The 15,769-nt window shown below is 46.1% G+C and overlaps 1 protein-coding gene across 1 annotated transcript in view; it reads right to left on the bottom strand.

Annotated features, from left to right (window-relative positions):
* Positions 1 to 7,496: 7,496 nt before the first annotated feature.
* pxk (PX domain containing serine/threonine kinase) overlaps positions 7,497 to 15,769 on the bottom strand; it is a 27,285-nt gene continuing 19,012 nt past the window's right edge. The window contains 2 exon segments of the mRNA XM_030051254.1: positions 7,497 to 9,246; positions 9,248 to 9,305. Of these exon segments, the coding sequence (XP_029907114.1) occupies positions 9,090 to 9,246; positions 9,248 to 9,305 (215 nt within the window). The 3' untranslated portion in view covers positions 7,497 to 9,089.

The raw sequence follows: 15,769 nt of genomic DNA, 5'->3' as shown, positions 1-15,769 counted from the left end.
ACCCAAAGAAACAAAAAAAAAAAAAACCATGCAAAATTGCACTAAAAAAAATCTGTGAAACTGCCAGGCCGCGAAAGGTGAACCGAGTTATAGCGAGGGACAACTGTAAATGGAGTCAGAGCAGCTGCACATCAATAACGTGTGTTTCAACATATTTTTGTGGAAACGTCACAGTTATTTTGTTGCTATTTTATATTTAGTGTGTATTTCTAAGAAGTTTTTGTTGTTTTTTCTTCTTCATTTCAAATACTGTTATTTTGCAAATGTATGTATTTTTTATTTTATTCTTATTATTTTTTGGTCATTCTTCATATGGATCTCATGTAATTTTTTATTAACGTTTTGCTAATTATTGGCTGTTTTTTTTTTTTTTTTTGGGTCATTATTTTTTCCCCCATGTCTCAGAAAGTAATATAGTGAATTTACGCAGGTGATAGAGGGTTAATAATACACACACACACACACACACACACACACACACACACACACACACACACACCCCCCCAAAGGGATGATATATGGGTTGATGTTCTAGTTTCCTATTGAACAGCATTAACTGTATTAAATGGAGTCAGTCACATAAATAATGTGTGTTTCAACATATTTCTGTGGAAACGTCCATTATTTTGTTGCAATTTTATATTTAGTGTATATTTATAATCATTTTTTTGTTTTTTTCTTCTTCATTTCAAATACTGTTAGGGTTAGAAATATATGTATTTTTATTTTATTCTTATTATTTTTTGGTCATTCTTTATATGGACCTCATGTAATTTTTTGTTATTAACGTCTTGCCAATTATTTGCTGTATTTTTTTTTTTATTTGCTAATTATTTTTTTTCCCATTGCTCAGAGAGTAATAAAGTGAATTTACGCAGCTGACAGGGTTAATAATACACACACTGAAACACACACACACACACACACACACACACACACACACACACACTGAGGCCCAGCCTTACAGTGAGATTTGACATTTTAATTTGAAGTTGTCATGGCGACCAGTTTCATGCAGCGTTTGGTCTCTGTAAAGGAGCCGGGAGCCGCTGATGATCTGCACAAATAAATGCAGATTCACAAATAATTTGTGAAGCACAAATTCCCTTTAGGAATGCACAAATGAAAGAGTGTGAATGCAGCAAAGCTCATGGACATGTTTCCCTGTTTCTGTCCCGTCCAGAGGCTGCGTTCCAGACGCTGCGCTCACCAGCAAATCCTGGTGACGTCATGAAACCTGCAAATGTTTCTTTCAGTAGTTTTGGTGGCGCACCGTGTTCCCTTCATGTCTTTTTCTTGTTGTTGTTCTCAGAGAACAGAGCCTCAGCAGAAAAACACAAACTCCTTTCCATCAAAGCTTCAAAGCAGATGATGCTTTCTTGTTAAGGCGCCACAGGTTTGGCCCTTATTCTCTTTTCTGTGTTGAGGGACCAGAGGCCTGTTCTCCCCCTGACAAACAGGAAACACTTTGCTTTCTGTTCAGGCTGGAAAAAGAAAAAGCCACAGGCCTGTTCAGGGCCCTGGGAACACAGGGGGCCCTGCTCACTTTACAAACGATTAATAGATTTGATTTTTTTTTAAATTAATTTAGGCTATTCATTTATTCATTTTCCAGTGTCGGGTTTCATACATACAGATCAGTCTGTATTTCCTGTGGAATAAACGGAATTAAACGGCTTTAAAAACGTGCTGTCTGACGGATAGAACTGGCTAACATTTGTTTTTACCGCCTGATGAGATTTTTTTTTCATCACCACAAAGAAAATGATCACTGCTTTACTTTTTAAAGTTATTTAACAGATGAACTCAACAGTGAAAAATGCAGATAGAAAATGGCGTCGGACAAAAGTAGCGACTCACAGCAGAAGCGGAAGTTTCTTTCTTTCTTTCTTTCTTCTTGGACTTGAAGTCAAAGATAAACAGAAATCCTCTCCTGCCGTCTGAACGTGTGCAGCTCTTCTACATCGTGACAGTGGGACAGTCCAACATTAATGATGATGATGAGCCTCCTGGTCGCGGCTCGTCCAAACCTTCAACCAAAGTTTCACTTCCACTTGTGCTGCGTTCACGTCCTCATCGGGCTCATGGGAGAATTCAGCAGCTCCCACCTGCATCCCTGCGCTTTGGGACTCTGGACGTCATGAGATTATAATCTGATGCCGTGAAGGCTTTGGCCAGTAAACTCACACTGCTCACTTTTTCATTTAAACCCCGCAGAGGAAAACAAAGCATCTGCGGACAAAATCTCCTCAGACGGGACTTTTACTTTGAAATGTTCCGCTGTGGCCCGCTGAGGTTTTAACAGAGCAGGTTGGTTTTCGTTCACAGAAAACTCCGTGCCGTGAGCTGACACTTTGAAACGTCACTTCGTGTTAAATCCCGACATTACGGGACGATTTGGTGAGGCGTTCCCGTGCACTTCCTGCCGGGAAGCTGAACTGTCTGATAATCCCGACATCACCCGAACGCGGCACGACTGAGCTGACGTCACATGCTCGCCTCTGACTGTGTGTGTGTGTGTGTGTGTGTGTGTGTGTGTGTGTGTGTGTGTGTGTGTGTGTGTGTGTCCTCAGAAACACACAGTGAGGTGATTCTCAGTTGGTTCTTGTTTTGCTGAAAAGGCTCTGAGCCTCTCTTTGTCATCAGTGGCGCTTTGTCTCCATCTAGTGGTGAGAACACGGAACGACACGCGGACTCCCATCTGCCTGTGGCTCTGCGTGTGTGCCCCACGTGACGTCAGCCCCATGACCCCCCCCCTTCACGTCAACCTGTGTGATGCTGAGTCATCCTTCTGCAGGTTGGAGATGAAGCTGCAGGAAGATGAAGAGGAGTTTTCCATCTGGTCGAGAGGAGAGGAAGAAAAAGAAGAGGATGAAGAAAACAGACAGACAGACAGATAATGATATAAGCATCACATTTCACACCAGGTAGGGTGACGGTTGCTGTTTGCCCTGTTGTCATGGCGACCGCTGCAGTTCACAGGAAGTCCGGTCAAAGTCGTATCTCCTCATATTACTGCATTATATTACTGTACTAGTGTTTATCTGTTAGTGTGTTTACAGGTGAGTTAAATATGTTTCCACAAACATCCATATGTTGAGATATTTTCTGTTTTCTCGCGGTTGATGTTGATGTTTATACTCGTTAAATGTGAAGATGTGAGAGGTTAGGTTGTTAGTATGTCAACATTTAGTCTATAATAATAATAATAATAATAATAATATTGAGCTAACATTAGCTGCTGTCCTCCTTGACAAGTAGCAGCACTCTGTTAACTTGCCAATAGAAAGTGAATAAGCTCACTTATCATATTACAGTACTGAGATGGAGTATTCAGTTTTATAATATCAGTATTGAAGCCCCTTAACAGCTGTTTATATGCTACAGTTTTTCTTAACTTTTAACTTGTTTTTCACTTTTCATGCAGTTTGTATTGTAAAGTTGACTTGTACCGTGCTTGCTGTGCCTGTGTGCTGGGTTAAGGGCTAAGCTATGAATGCTATGATAGAGATGAATAATGAAAGTTATGCCCGAGGAGAACAATTTAAAATGTGTCTCTTATCTCTCGTCAGGATCATCACTTCAGTTTATGACCCCAAAACAGACAAAGTGCCCCTGCCAAACGCTGAGGAGGAAGAGCCTGAGTCCACTTTTCCACTTTAAGTGATGACATGTGCCTCGCCCTGTAAAGATGCTTCATGACAATACACACCGTTTGGTTTTTGTCACGTCAGTTCCAGCAACGTCCACCTCCAGAGGAACAGCGGCCCCTCCACTTTCTGCGTGTCCTGAGCCGGGATAGGGTCAGGGTCAGGGTTAGGGTGAGAGGGTTAGGGTGAGAGGGTCAGGGTTAGGGTGAGAGGGTTAGGGTGAGAGGGTTAGAGTTAGGTCAGGGTGAGAGGGTTAGGGTGAGAGGGTTAGGGTGAGAGGGTCAGGGTGAGAGGGTTAGGGTTAGGGTGAGAGGGTTAGGGTGAGAGGGTTAGAGTTAGGGTCAGGGTGAGAGGGTCAGGGTGAGAGGGTTAGGGTGATAGGGTCAGGGTGAGAGGGTTAGGGTGAGAGGGTTAGAGTTAGGGTCAGGGTGAGAGGGTCAGGGTGAGAGGGTTAGGGTGAGAGGGTCAGGGTGAGAGGGTTAGGGTGAGAGGGTTAGGGTGAGAGGGTCAGGGTGAGAGGGTCAGGGTGAGAGGGTTAGGGTGAGAGGGTCAGGGTGAGAGGGTTAGGGTGAGAGGGTCAGGGTGAGTTAGGGTTAGGGTGAGAGGGTTAGGGTGAGAGGGTTAGGGTGAGGGTTAAGGACTCCCCACCGAGTCATGAGACTGATGACTGGGAGTTCAGTCAACCTCAAGGTGTTTGCACTCGCCGAGCCCTTGTTGTTATTTAGTTATTTATTTTGTTTTTTATTCTTCTTTACATTTATATTTTCACATACTTTATATTTTCAAAATTATAAGGTGTTTCATGTTACTTAATTGTAATATAAGGTATGGTATGTGAACATTTGGAATAAAAAGAAAGTTTTGATTTCATACATTTTTCGTTGGTGTCAGATTATTTATAACATGATGGTGATGAACACTGGTCGGAGGGGCCCCTGGGAATTTTTGCTGAGGGCCCCAACAGACTCTAGAACGTTGTTGTTGTTGTTGTTGTTGTTGTTTAGTGACACGCAGCGGCTCAACTCAACTTTACATTCAACGAGGAAAAAACAAACAAACAAAAGAAATAAAAACAGACATTTTGAACAGATTCTCAGATTAACTTCCTGTCACATGATACTGACATAAACACACACACACACACACACACACCACAATGACAATATCTGATAATAAAAATGTAAACTAACATCATCATCATCATCATGTTGACCCTCTGCAGACTGTGTGTGTGTGTGTGTGTGTGTGTGTGTGTGTGTGTGTGTGTGATTTACTGTCACAGGAAGTGAGCAGAGCCGGTGTTGCTGCTGTTAATCAATAAAGTTCATGGTTTTTATGTCAGAGATAATTTGTCCATCCTCATGGAAATAAAGGCCCAGATCCCGAGCACATCACATCACACCACCACACGAGCAAATTAAATACATTCTGCATTCTTTTATTTTGATTAAAATGTCATTTAAAGTTGTTCAGCATCAAAATATGAAACGTTAAACAAACAGATGTTTTCAAACGGCCTATAAAACGGCTGTGGGCGGTTCCTGTGCGCGGCCTTTTGGGTTTGGAGTTATGATGATATTTATGACGATATTTATTCTTGGAGGATTCGCTGATGCAGGAAAGTGAGACGCCTGTCGTCACGGCGACGTGTCCGCCAGCCGCCGATGAGAAGGCCCACGGGCGGGTCGGGACCCACGGTTTGAACACCGGCGGGTCGGCTCGGCGTGCTGAGAAATGCATGCTGGGAGGAGTTTGTCTGGTTCGGAGCCGATCTGGAGCTCTGAGCTGTGGGAGGCACGCCGACACGACCTCCTTCACAATAAAACACAAACAGAATCCAAACAACAACAGAAACCAAAAACCTTCAACAGGCAGGAAGCAGTCACCGCACACAGGCTCCGCCCCCCACCTCTCAGTCAGCAGCTGGCCAATCAGCAAGCAGCAAGCAGTTCACCTCCTTTTGACAGACACACCGCCGACCAATCCCGTCTCTGTGCTTTCTTTTTTTTTTGCTGGCGACACACACACACACACACACACACACACACACACACTCAGCTCAGTTTGTGTTGTGATTCTCATGCAGCTGGGTCGTCTCCTGCTGTGACTTCCTTTACTTTCTCATCATTATCATTATTTTATTTTATTTTATTTTATTTTATTTTATTTTATTTATTTTTAGAAATTTGAAGGTGAGAGCTGCGGCCGGCTGCAGGGGGGCGGGACGTTCCTCTGACAGGTGACGACTGTGTCCTCGCTTCCATTCTGGGAATCTGACACTCGGGACAGGAGGGACGCTCCCGAAGCCGTCAGCCTCAGTCTGGCCTCTCGAGGGTTAAACCCCCCGTCCTGTGGTGTACTGTGTGTGTGTGTGTGTGTGTGTGTGTGTGTGTGTGTGTGTGTGATGTGAAATCTCCTCCCCGGCTGCTGATCCACAGCAGAGCAGCTCCCACAGTAAAAGCAGCAGCCAGACCGGGTCCCCCCGTCGTTACAGGAAGTTAAACGTCTCTAATCCGGTTCCTGTCCCGTGTGGACGGTGGAGGTCGTCCCGGCAGGAAGCGAGCGTCTGCGGGAAACATTTGGCGCTTTTCCACCACCACCGACTCGACTCTACTCGACTCGCCTCGGTTTCGGTGGTTTTCCATCACAACCGAGAACCACCTCGCCGTGTCGGTGGAGTCGTCATAGCGACGCGGCCCCGCCCCCAAGCACAGAAAAGTCTCCACCTCTTCATCTGACCGCGGCGCCGGTTTGCTTGTCATTTTCCGACTTTGCCAACTTCAGTGATGATCAACGCGCCCGGTCGCTGTGACGTTTTCCTTTAGAAATGCCGGCCGAGTCGTCCTAGGGCTGGGCAATTAATCGAAAAATAATCGAAACCGACATTTCGGGCCTCTAACCGACGTAATCCTGCCCACGTCGGTTGTTTTGGTTACCCCCCCCACCCCCCCCTTAGGCTGGATTAAGGCCGGGTTATGGTTCTGCGTATGTGAAGCTTACGGGGGTTGTGCGACCGCTGCAGAGCCTTGCCTCCGAAAACTGTAACTACACAGACCCCCCACCCCCACCCCCCCCCCGCTGACAACAAGAGCTGTGATTGGTCCGCCGAGCTACAGCATTTCCGGCATTTCGCCCCTCCGGCGTCACGTCCTGTTGTTGTGCCGGCAGCGTCGTTTTTAAAAGAGCTGCTGCTGTGATCGCATCTCGACTCGTCGGCTGGTTTCAAATTGTTTGGAAAGTTTGGATCCTGCTGGATCTGGATCTGCTGCTCCTTTTAAAAATGGAGCTGCCGGCAAAACAACAGGAAGAGGAGCGACCGAACGCCACAGGGTCTGGAGGTCTGCAGGAAAAAAAACACGCCCCATAGCGTTTTGGTGGAGAATTGCTTAGCGTTTACCGCAGAGGCATACCGAGCGCACACCGTCTGCGTGGGAACGGCGTGCGCGTTACGTCGAGTGTCCGTTAATCGCTCATTAATCTAATCGAGGTAAAATGTTCAATTAATCGTGATTTTGATTTTTGCCATAATCGCCTAGTAGGTCCTAAATGGGACCTGGTACCAGGAACTACCACCTGATGGAAAAGCTCTCAAACCGAGTAGAGTGGAGCCGAGTAGGTGCTCGAGGAAAAGCACCAATAAAGGCCCGTTTCAAACACAGGAACCAGGAACCCTTTGAGGAACCGCCTGCGTCTCCACCACAGGGAGCAGGAACCCTTTGAGGAACCGTCTGCGTCTCCACCACAGGGAGCAGGAACCCTTTGAGGAACCGCCTGCGTCTCCACCACAGGGACCAGGGAACCCTTTGAGGAACCGTCTGCGTCTCCCACCACAGGGACCAGGCAGCTTTGAGGAAACCGTCTGCGTCTCCACCACAGGGACCAGGAACGCTTTGAGGAACCGTCTGCGTCTCCACCACAGGGACCAGCGTCCACATCGTCCTCTCAGGCGCTCGTTCACGCCGTTAAAAAGGATTTTCAAATCACCAGCAGCTGCTTTCAAATTGTGCTTCAGCTTCATTCAATTAAAAAAAACAAAAAACAAAAACCAATGAATTGCTCCAGCATGGATTCAGGACGAGAGGAGGACATTTCTGTTTGTTTGATGCCAATTAATAAGAGCAGCAGAACCACACGAACACTAAACTACAGGAAAAACACTGCAGACGCGTCCCAACGGACCAATGACACGTTTACTTTCCTTTAAAAATAGGAGGAACAGGTACGACTTGTTGCTGCTCTGCTGTGGAAGTGAAGGGAGACAACAAACACAGAGCTGCAGCGCACACACACACACACACACACACACACACGCTACAACACCAGAGGACAGGCTTCAGGTTTGTCTCAGAGGGTCCGGGCTCTGCGGCGCCCCCTGCCTGCGCTCAGCTGCTCTGTCCTGAGGAACGTCTCAGAGAATCCAACCAGCTCAAACACAAGGCATTGTGGGTAGAAGCGTGGGCCGATGTTCAGGTGTTTCCTTCAGGAGGGGCTCAGGTGAGACGGGGCTCCCGCTCGGACCAGCAGCCCCGGGTCCCGTCAGGCCGCCGCCTCAGGTCCCGTTTGTGCGTGGTCCAACATGTTTACATGTAAAAACCAAAAAATGAATACGTGAACACGCTAACAAAGTGTAAACAACATGTTGTTTACATGTAAACACCTTGTTGCTCAGAGTGCTGCCTTTGTGCCTCTGAGCCTGTGACCCTGACGGGGCGACAGGAGCTGAGGAAAACACCTGAACATGGGAGCGCCCAAACTCCAGGACCGCACCGACATCTCCAGGACCTTTTAGCAGTTTGGGAGTTTTCCTGTCTCTAAGGTTCAAGGTGTTCCAGGTTTTCCAGGACGCGTGGGACCCTGCGGTGGTCAGGCCGGCCCGGCGGCCACCGTCCCGCAGCAGGACGGGATCAAACCTGCGAGCGTGGAAAACGCGGTGACGGTTTCGTCCCGTCAGCGCGGCGACTCCACGCCGCCTCCTGATGTCGTTTCACCTGACAGAAGGTCAGAGGGGCGGCGGGACGTCCCAGCATGCCACAGGAGGTTCAGGGGGGCGAGAGGTTTGGGCCGGGGAGTTTCCACAGTGGCTGGTGTCAAATCTAAAATCCAACAGCCACTTTGACGGTTTTGAAGCTGAACAGACGGTTTGAGTTTCCCGGAGAAGAAGACGCTCCGGTCCCTCTCCACGCAGCGACGGATTCTGAAGATCTGAAAGCAGAAAAAAGCTTCAAAAGCAAAAAGAAACAAACAAAAATAAAAGCGGCACTTGAACAGTTTTGTTTTGTTGAGTTCTGTGTCCCCGCCCCGGGCAGGAGCGCTGTAGTCGCCGTCGGGTCGGATCGCTGCGGCGTCGCTCCGGAAAAAAAGGTCGTCATCGGTCCAGACGACAACAGCGGTTGCTGCGGCGACACAGTCGGTGGGGTTGCTACGGTGACGGTTGTGGGGTCAGATGACGGGCGTGCTGCGGTCGGCGGTCTCGGCCCTCCTCAGTTTGCCTTTGCTGAAGGTCTGGATGGAGCTGAGCAGGGCGGCGCGGCCCCCCCCCCTCCCCGTCAGAGGAGGCCGGAGGAGGAGGAGCGAGGGAGGAGTCAGGCTGGGCGGAGGGAGGAGGAGGAGGAGGAGGAGGAGGAGGAGGAGGAGGAGGAGGTGCAGGCTGGACTCCTGTGTGGATCAGAGCAGAGACAGAGGAGTGAGAACACCGAACACGCCGGCGGGACGTCCCGGCCGCTCGCAGCAAACACCTCAACCTCTCTCTGAGGTGGAGCCTCACCTGGACGCTGCAGGAAACACCTTCCACATCATTTCTGTGTGAAGCTGGAGCGGCAAAACATGAAAAATACTTGTGGTCGGGGGTAATGAATCGATTTTGTTTTTTTTTAACGTTTTTTTTTTTTTGAACGCATCCCGTGGTGAAAACAGTCAAACAAACAAATCCTGATATTTCAGTGAGTTTGTGTGAGTTTGTGTGAGCGCCAGGCGGCTCCTCCCTCTCAGAGGAAGATGGAAGATGCTGTGTGTGAGCGGCTCCACCTCCAACACACACACACACACACACACACACTGCCACTGACTGAGCGCCTGCAGCCACCTCCTGACCCCGTGACCCCTGACCCCGTGACCTCAGCCACGTTCAAAACACGTCCTGAAGCGGCTCGTCTCAGGAAGTGATGTTAGGTTGTTGTGGGGTGACTGGGCCCGAGGTGAGAGGAGAGGATTCTGGGAGAAAAACGGGAGGCTTTCTGACCGAGCAAATTCTTTTGATTTCTTTCAGAAACATGCAGGGAGAAAAATGATGGAAAAAAAACACTACTAAAAAAAAAAACACAAAAACAAAATATAACAACAACAGTTATAATAATAATAAGAATTATAATGATGATGATGATAATGATAATAATAGAAATAGAAATTATCAAAACAAACACCAGAAAATAAGGCAAAAAACTGCAAATTTAAAAAAAATGACAACAAAACTATCCTTTGTGACTAAAATGATCTGCAGGTCAGTCAGTGACGCTGAGGCTCGTTTTGCTGAGGGACCCCTGGAAGACCCCCGAGGGCCCCTGGAGGTCCCAGGGCCACACTCTGAACAGCACTGACGCAGCGCTGAGCTTCAACAACCTGCAGCTTCTCTGTCCCGCTCTGCTCCGACCGGCGATTCAGAACAACAAACAAACAAACAAACAAACAAACAAACAAACAAACAAGGGGGGAAATGTCACACTGGGACTATACTCCTCATGTGTGGAGGGATACGTACAGTCACTGCTTCCTGTCTGTCCTGTGTGCTCAGAGAGATTCTCAGTGTTTACAGGAGGAGGAGCAACATGCACTCCACTTCCTGTCTGACTCAGCAAAAACTAACAGCAAAAACAAACAAACAAACAAAAAATCCTCTTTGCACGTCCAGCACTGACAGAGCGTCGCCGCAGGAGCCACGGGCCGTGCTCCGCCTCGTTTGGGATCATTTCAGACGGGATCAGAAAGCAGCCGGCGTTCCCTGCCGCCCGCCCCAAACCAGGAAAAAGCCAAAAAAAAAAAAAAAGAAAAGAAAAAAAAAAGGGATTTCCTCGTCATAACACGTCTGAAATGTCACCAGAAATATTCAGAGGACAAACTGACTTTCATTACATGTGGCAGCAAATGTTTTTGTTTTGTTTGCTCCATGTGCTCTTCAGACAGCTGTGTTTCCAACAGCACTTTGGAGACGTGGCGTCCACACGTCGACCTGGTTTGGACAGAAATTTAGAAATTATTAGGCCTGTAGTCACCAAAGAACATCTTGGTCAACTAAAATCCTGAAATTTTGACCAAAAGTCGACTAATCGGGAATACAAAAAAAAGTTACTATTTTTAGATTAATTCACTGGGCAGTGGCCTACCTGGTAGGCTTGTCCGCCTAAATGAATTATAAATAAACATGAACAGCTAGTATTTGCAGTATATTAAATCATTTTTGACCTCATTATTTTGCACTGAATGACACACTGGAGTCGCTCGGCTCTGACACGCTGCATCACGTCCACCTGCAACATCACAGCTTATGATTTCTGAAAATAGTCCTATGTCAAGCTACTGTCGTTGCGGGTGTGTGCGCCTGCAGTTATAAAACGATTATTAGACTAAAACTTTGAAATATGCCAATTCTGATATGTTTATACTCCAAACTGACAGAGCAACCTAACACAGACATGTTAGCTTACCGTGTTTAGGTGATGTGCCATGTTGGTTGTTGAGCTGTGATACACAAACTGTTGTTTGCAAAGTTTGCATTCGACTTTTTTTTCCATCTATTTTGGTAAAATGCTGCCACACTGACGACGTCTTTGACATGGTAGAGGACTAAATGTTCATTAAACGTTCTTAATTAAGCAAATATTCAGAAAACCAGGCCTCATTTTTCCTTCAGTTCAGACATACAGGCCCACCTGTCTGTCTCCAGTGGGTTGGGCTAATCCAAAACTGTGAGAACAAGGGGGGTGTTCTGAAGACAGACTGTTACCAGGGAAACAGGCTGTTCTGAAAACACCCCCATCAGCACTTAGTGCTTTACTCCTGAGAAAATTAATAATAATTGACCAATCAGATTTTGGTCGACCAAGAACGTATCGATCAATAAATCGACAGTCGACTGACAGACTGCAGCCCTAGAAATTATGTTCGGGTTTGGTCACCTCGCCGTTATTTTAGTGAAAAACGACGGAGCTGCTGTCTGTTCTGGGCAGCTGCTTGTACAGTGCTGGAGTTTACGTGACGAGACTGAAGGCAACACGCAGGTAAGTGTGACCTGGAGACGGAGGACGAGCTCGGGTCGGGCTCAGACTCAGACATGCGCTCTAGTCCACGCTGGACTCAACATTCAACATTCCTGTGTCGAAAAACAGCGACTGGTACGACAGAGAGGATTCTGGGAGAAAACTTTTTCAAATGTTTGTGAAAGAAAGTTCAGCAGCACCTAAACATGACAACATCAACATCAACCCAGCATCACTGGCCTGACACTTAAATATCATTTTCATAATTACACATATGTATATATATGTATATAGTTTTCTTGTTTTTTTTTTTTAACTTTCAGTTTTTTGTGCTAAGTTTCTAGTAAATTTCTTGTAGTTTGTTTTGATAATTTCTGCAAATTTTTTACTAATGTTCAGGCACTTTTGCTAACTTGCCCAACGCCTCCCAAACCCGAACAAATTCACTTGATGTGTCCGAAACATGGAAAAAAGATGAGTGAATTTGCCCATTGTGGGATAAATAAAGGCATATCTTATGATGAGCAAATTAGCAGGAACAAGCAGCCCAAAACTTAGTAAGAAATTAGTACAACGTTACAACAAAATTTACAGAAAAAAAAAAAAAATCAGTAACCCCACACCCAAAAAATAAAAATAAAAATAAAAATAAAATGAAGTGAATTTTCTCAAGAGCACCACATAGAGAAGAGCTTCAGGGCCACTCAAAAAGCTCTGGGATTATTTCCAGAGCTCAGTGTTTAAATTTGTGCGTGGCGCTGGTTCTGCTGGTTCCACCACGGCGGGCCTTCTAAACACATGCCAGAGGCCCGGGACACCCAACACTGGGCGTAATCCTCCACAGAGAAAAGTAGTTCCTCATAAAGTCACCCGCAAATACGAATGTACGTAAGTCACAAAGTTCGCAACACACTGCGTCCACAAATCCAAATGTGCAAAATCTAAAAAATATTTAGTTGCTGACCGACAGTTTAAAGATACACAGAAAATCAAGAAGACACTCGTCGGGTTTCCATCCAAACAAGACAGGCAGAGCGCAGGCGGTGAAAAACCAAACTCCAGGTTCATGACATCGACAAAAAGAAAACTTCACATCTACAACTTGGAACAAAAAGAGCAAGGCAGCCTCTTTTCTCTGAGAGTACTAATAAGAGATAAGATAAGAGCGACGGGCTGTAACTGCACGACACTCCTCGTGATGACTTGGCACATTTTCAGGCCCTGGATCGAGCAGCCGGGACACAAACTGTTCAACACCTGAGAGCTGCCACCTGCTGCCTGCCAGCCTCCGGAAAGACCTTTTACCTGCATCAGATGGACTCCAGACCGTCAGCAGGTCTCCTCAGTCAGGTTTTAAAAAAAAAATCAGTAATAAAGAACTACAGGCCCTTATCAAACAGCCGGTTTCTGTCCACATCACATCACAGCTCGGAGACTGCACGTCGTTACAGAAACATTCCTGGATCTCAGCGCCGCGCTCGCCGCGGTGGACTTTAAGATACTGCTGGATGGACTGGAAAAGTGGGCGGGGCTTTCTGGAACTACATATGAATCCAAGTGAACAAAAAAATCACGTGGAGTTCCTCAAGGGTCCATACTCGGGCCTCCTCTGTTCAACACATCCATGCTCCCCCTCGCTCAGATTACAGATTATTATAACATCTCTGACCGTCGTCATGCAGATGACACACGGCTGTACGTCACGGTGTCACCAGGTGACCGCAGTCCCTCACATCCACTCAGCGCTTTGACCGCATCAGTGAGTGGATGGGCCAGAATTTTGAAGACAGCCAAAAAATGGAAAAAATTGTTTCTGGCCCAAAAGAAGAAAGATTAAAAGTCAGTGCTCACCTTGAATACGTGACACTGAAATCAACAAAACAGGTGGGAAATCTTGGTGATGTTTTGGACTCATCAAGACAGTCACCACAGCAAGAATTACAGGATTTCTGTCAGAAAAACCTACTCATGCAGTGATTTTCAGCAGGATGGACTGTTGTAATGGTGTCCTCACAGGCCTGACTAAAAAACTAAAAAAAAAAAAAGACTAAAAAAAAAAAACAAGCAATAAAAGCAGGCCGATGACAGGGCGGATCTCCACATGGGACAAAGACCATCAGAGAGGTTGGACATCAAAGTCCACGTTCAGGCCATCAGGTGATGAAATATTAAGTGTGGAAATCCAAACGGTGTCTGTGCAGCAGTTTTTCGTTGTTGGTTTGAGTTGTTTCTGTTGGGTTTGAATGTGGGCGTGTCCCAGGTGAACGCTGGGCGTCATGGCGACCGAGACGAGGACGCAGCACCTGAGCGTGCAGCGTCCTGTTCGCTCGCTCTCTTGGCAGAAAAAGCAACAAAAGAAATGCTCGCATGAATAAATAAATAAATAAATAATATTTTATATGAGCTGCACATTTAAAGCGACGCAAACCTGTCTGTCCAGCCGAGGTTTAACCCTTTCAAACCTGGATGGACGTCAGATTTCTTTTTCCCAATGCTTGAGCGGCTGCACTCAGACGCTTTTCACAAGCATTTAAAGCAACGCAAACCGTTTTCTGTCCAGCCGAGCTTTACGATGCTGAGATCTTTGTTTCACACACAGACACCACCACAGACAGACAGGCAGACAGACAGGCAGACAGACAACAGCAACAAAAAACCCTGACAGAGAAAGACAGGCAAAAGAAAGAAACAGGTGGAGTGGCTCGCTGGCAGACAGACGGACAGACGGACGCATCACAACCTCCAATGATCTGGGACTCATTGCAGATTGTGAAGTTTTTTTAAATTGTATTTTTTTTTTTTTTTAAAGCTGTGCATACTCCCTGTTCTCCAGGCTGCCACAGGAAGATAGAAACTGTTTTTTATTACTCTTTAACTTTTTGAAACCCGAGCAAATTTACTTGATTTCTTTCAAAAACATGGGGAAAAGGTGATTAGTTAATTAGCAAAAAATTACCAGAAAATTAGCAAAAAAAAAAAAAAAAAGTTATCTGAACATTTAAAGAAAATATTTCAAAAAAGTTACAAGAAAAAAAAAAGGACTAAAATGACAAATCCACATGTCAGATCAGTGATGTGTAAATGCTTCTAGTTTTTTTTTTTTTTTTTTTTTTTTACTTTTTCAAGAAATTCAGATGCAATTTTTCTGGTCATTTTTTCATAATTTTTGTGATTTTTTTTCCCTCTAATGTTTTGCTAATAGTCTGGTCATTTTTGTTCTAATTTTCTAATCTTTTTCCCTGCATGTTTCTGAAAGAACTCCAGTGAATTTGTTTGGGTTTCAAAGGGTCAACAGCTTCCTCGTGACCAATGAGCCGAGCCGAGACACACGACAGAAAAAAGACATGAACGTCTTTGTTTGTTTTTTGTTTTGTTTTTGTAGCTCCTAAACCGACCTCTCATTGGTTTACACTGATCCCGCCCACATTATGCCCCGCCCCCTGCATCCTGTCCAACAGGAAATGCATCACATCGCTCTGTGGTTCAGGACGCTGAACTTGGCCAGGTGCATGCTGGGAGGCCAGGGTGTACGACAGCTTTAAACAACACAAGACCTTCATCATCATCATCATCATCATCATCATCAGTGGTTTACTTTACCCAGCAACAGGTCAGAATGGAGCATGCTCTATGGAGACAGAGCGGGAGAGAGAGGAGACGGTGTTATCCAATCAGACGAGCCGATTACACAGCAAGGACACAAGGACACAAGGAGACGAGAGGAGGAGACAAGGAGAGGAGACGACAAGACAAGGGGAGGAGGGAGGAGAAGAGGAGACGGTGTTAGCCAATCAGACGGGCCGATTACACAGCAAGGAGACAAGGAGACAAGGAAATGAGGAGATGAAGAGACAAGGAGACATAGATAGG

The sequence above is a fragment of the Myripristis murdjan genome, chromosome 5, assembly GCF_902150065.1.
Source record: "Myripristis murdjan chromosome 5, fMyrMur1.1, whole genome shotgun sequence".
Taxonomy (NCBI): Eukaryota; Metazoa; Chordata; class Actinopteri; order Holocentriformes; family Holocentridae; genus Myripristis; species Myripristis murdjan.
This window is presented reverse-complemented; position numbering and strand designations above follow the sequence as displayed.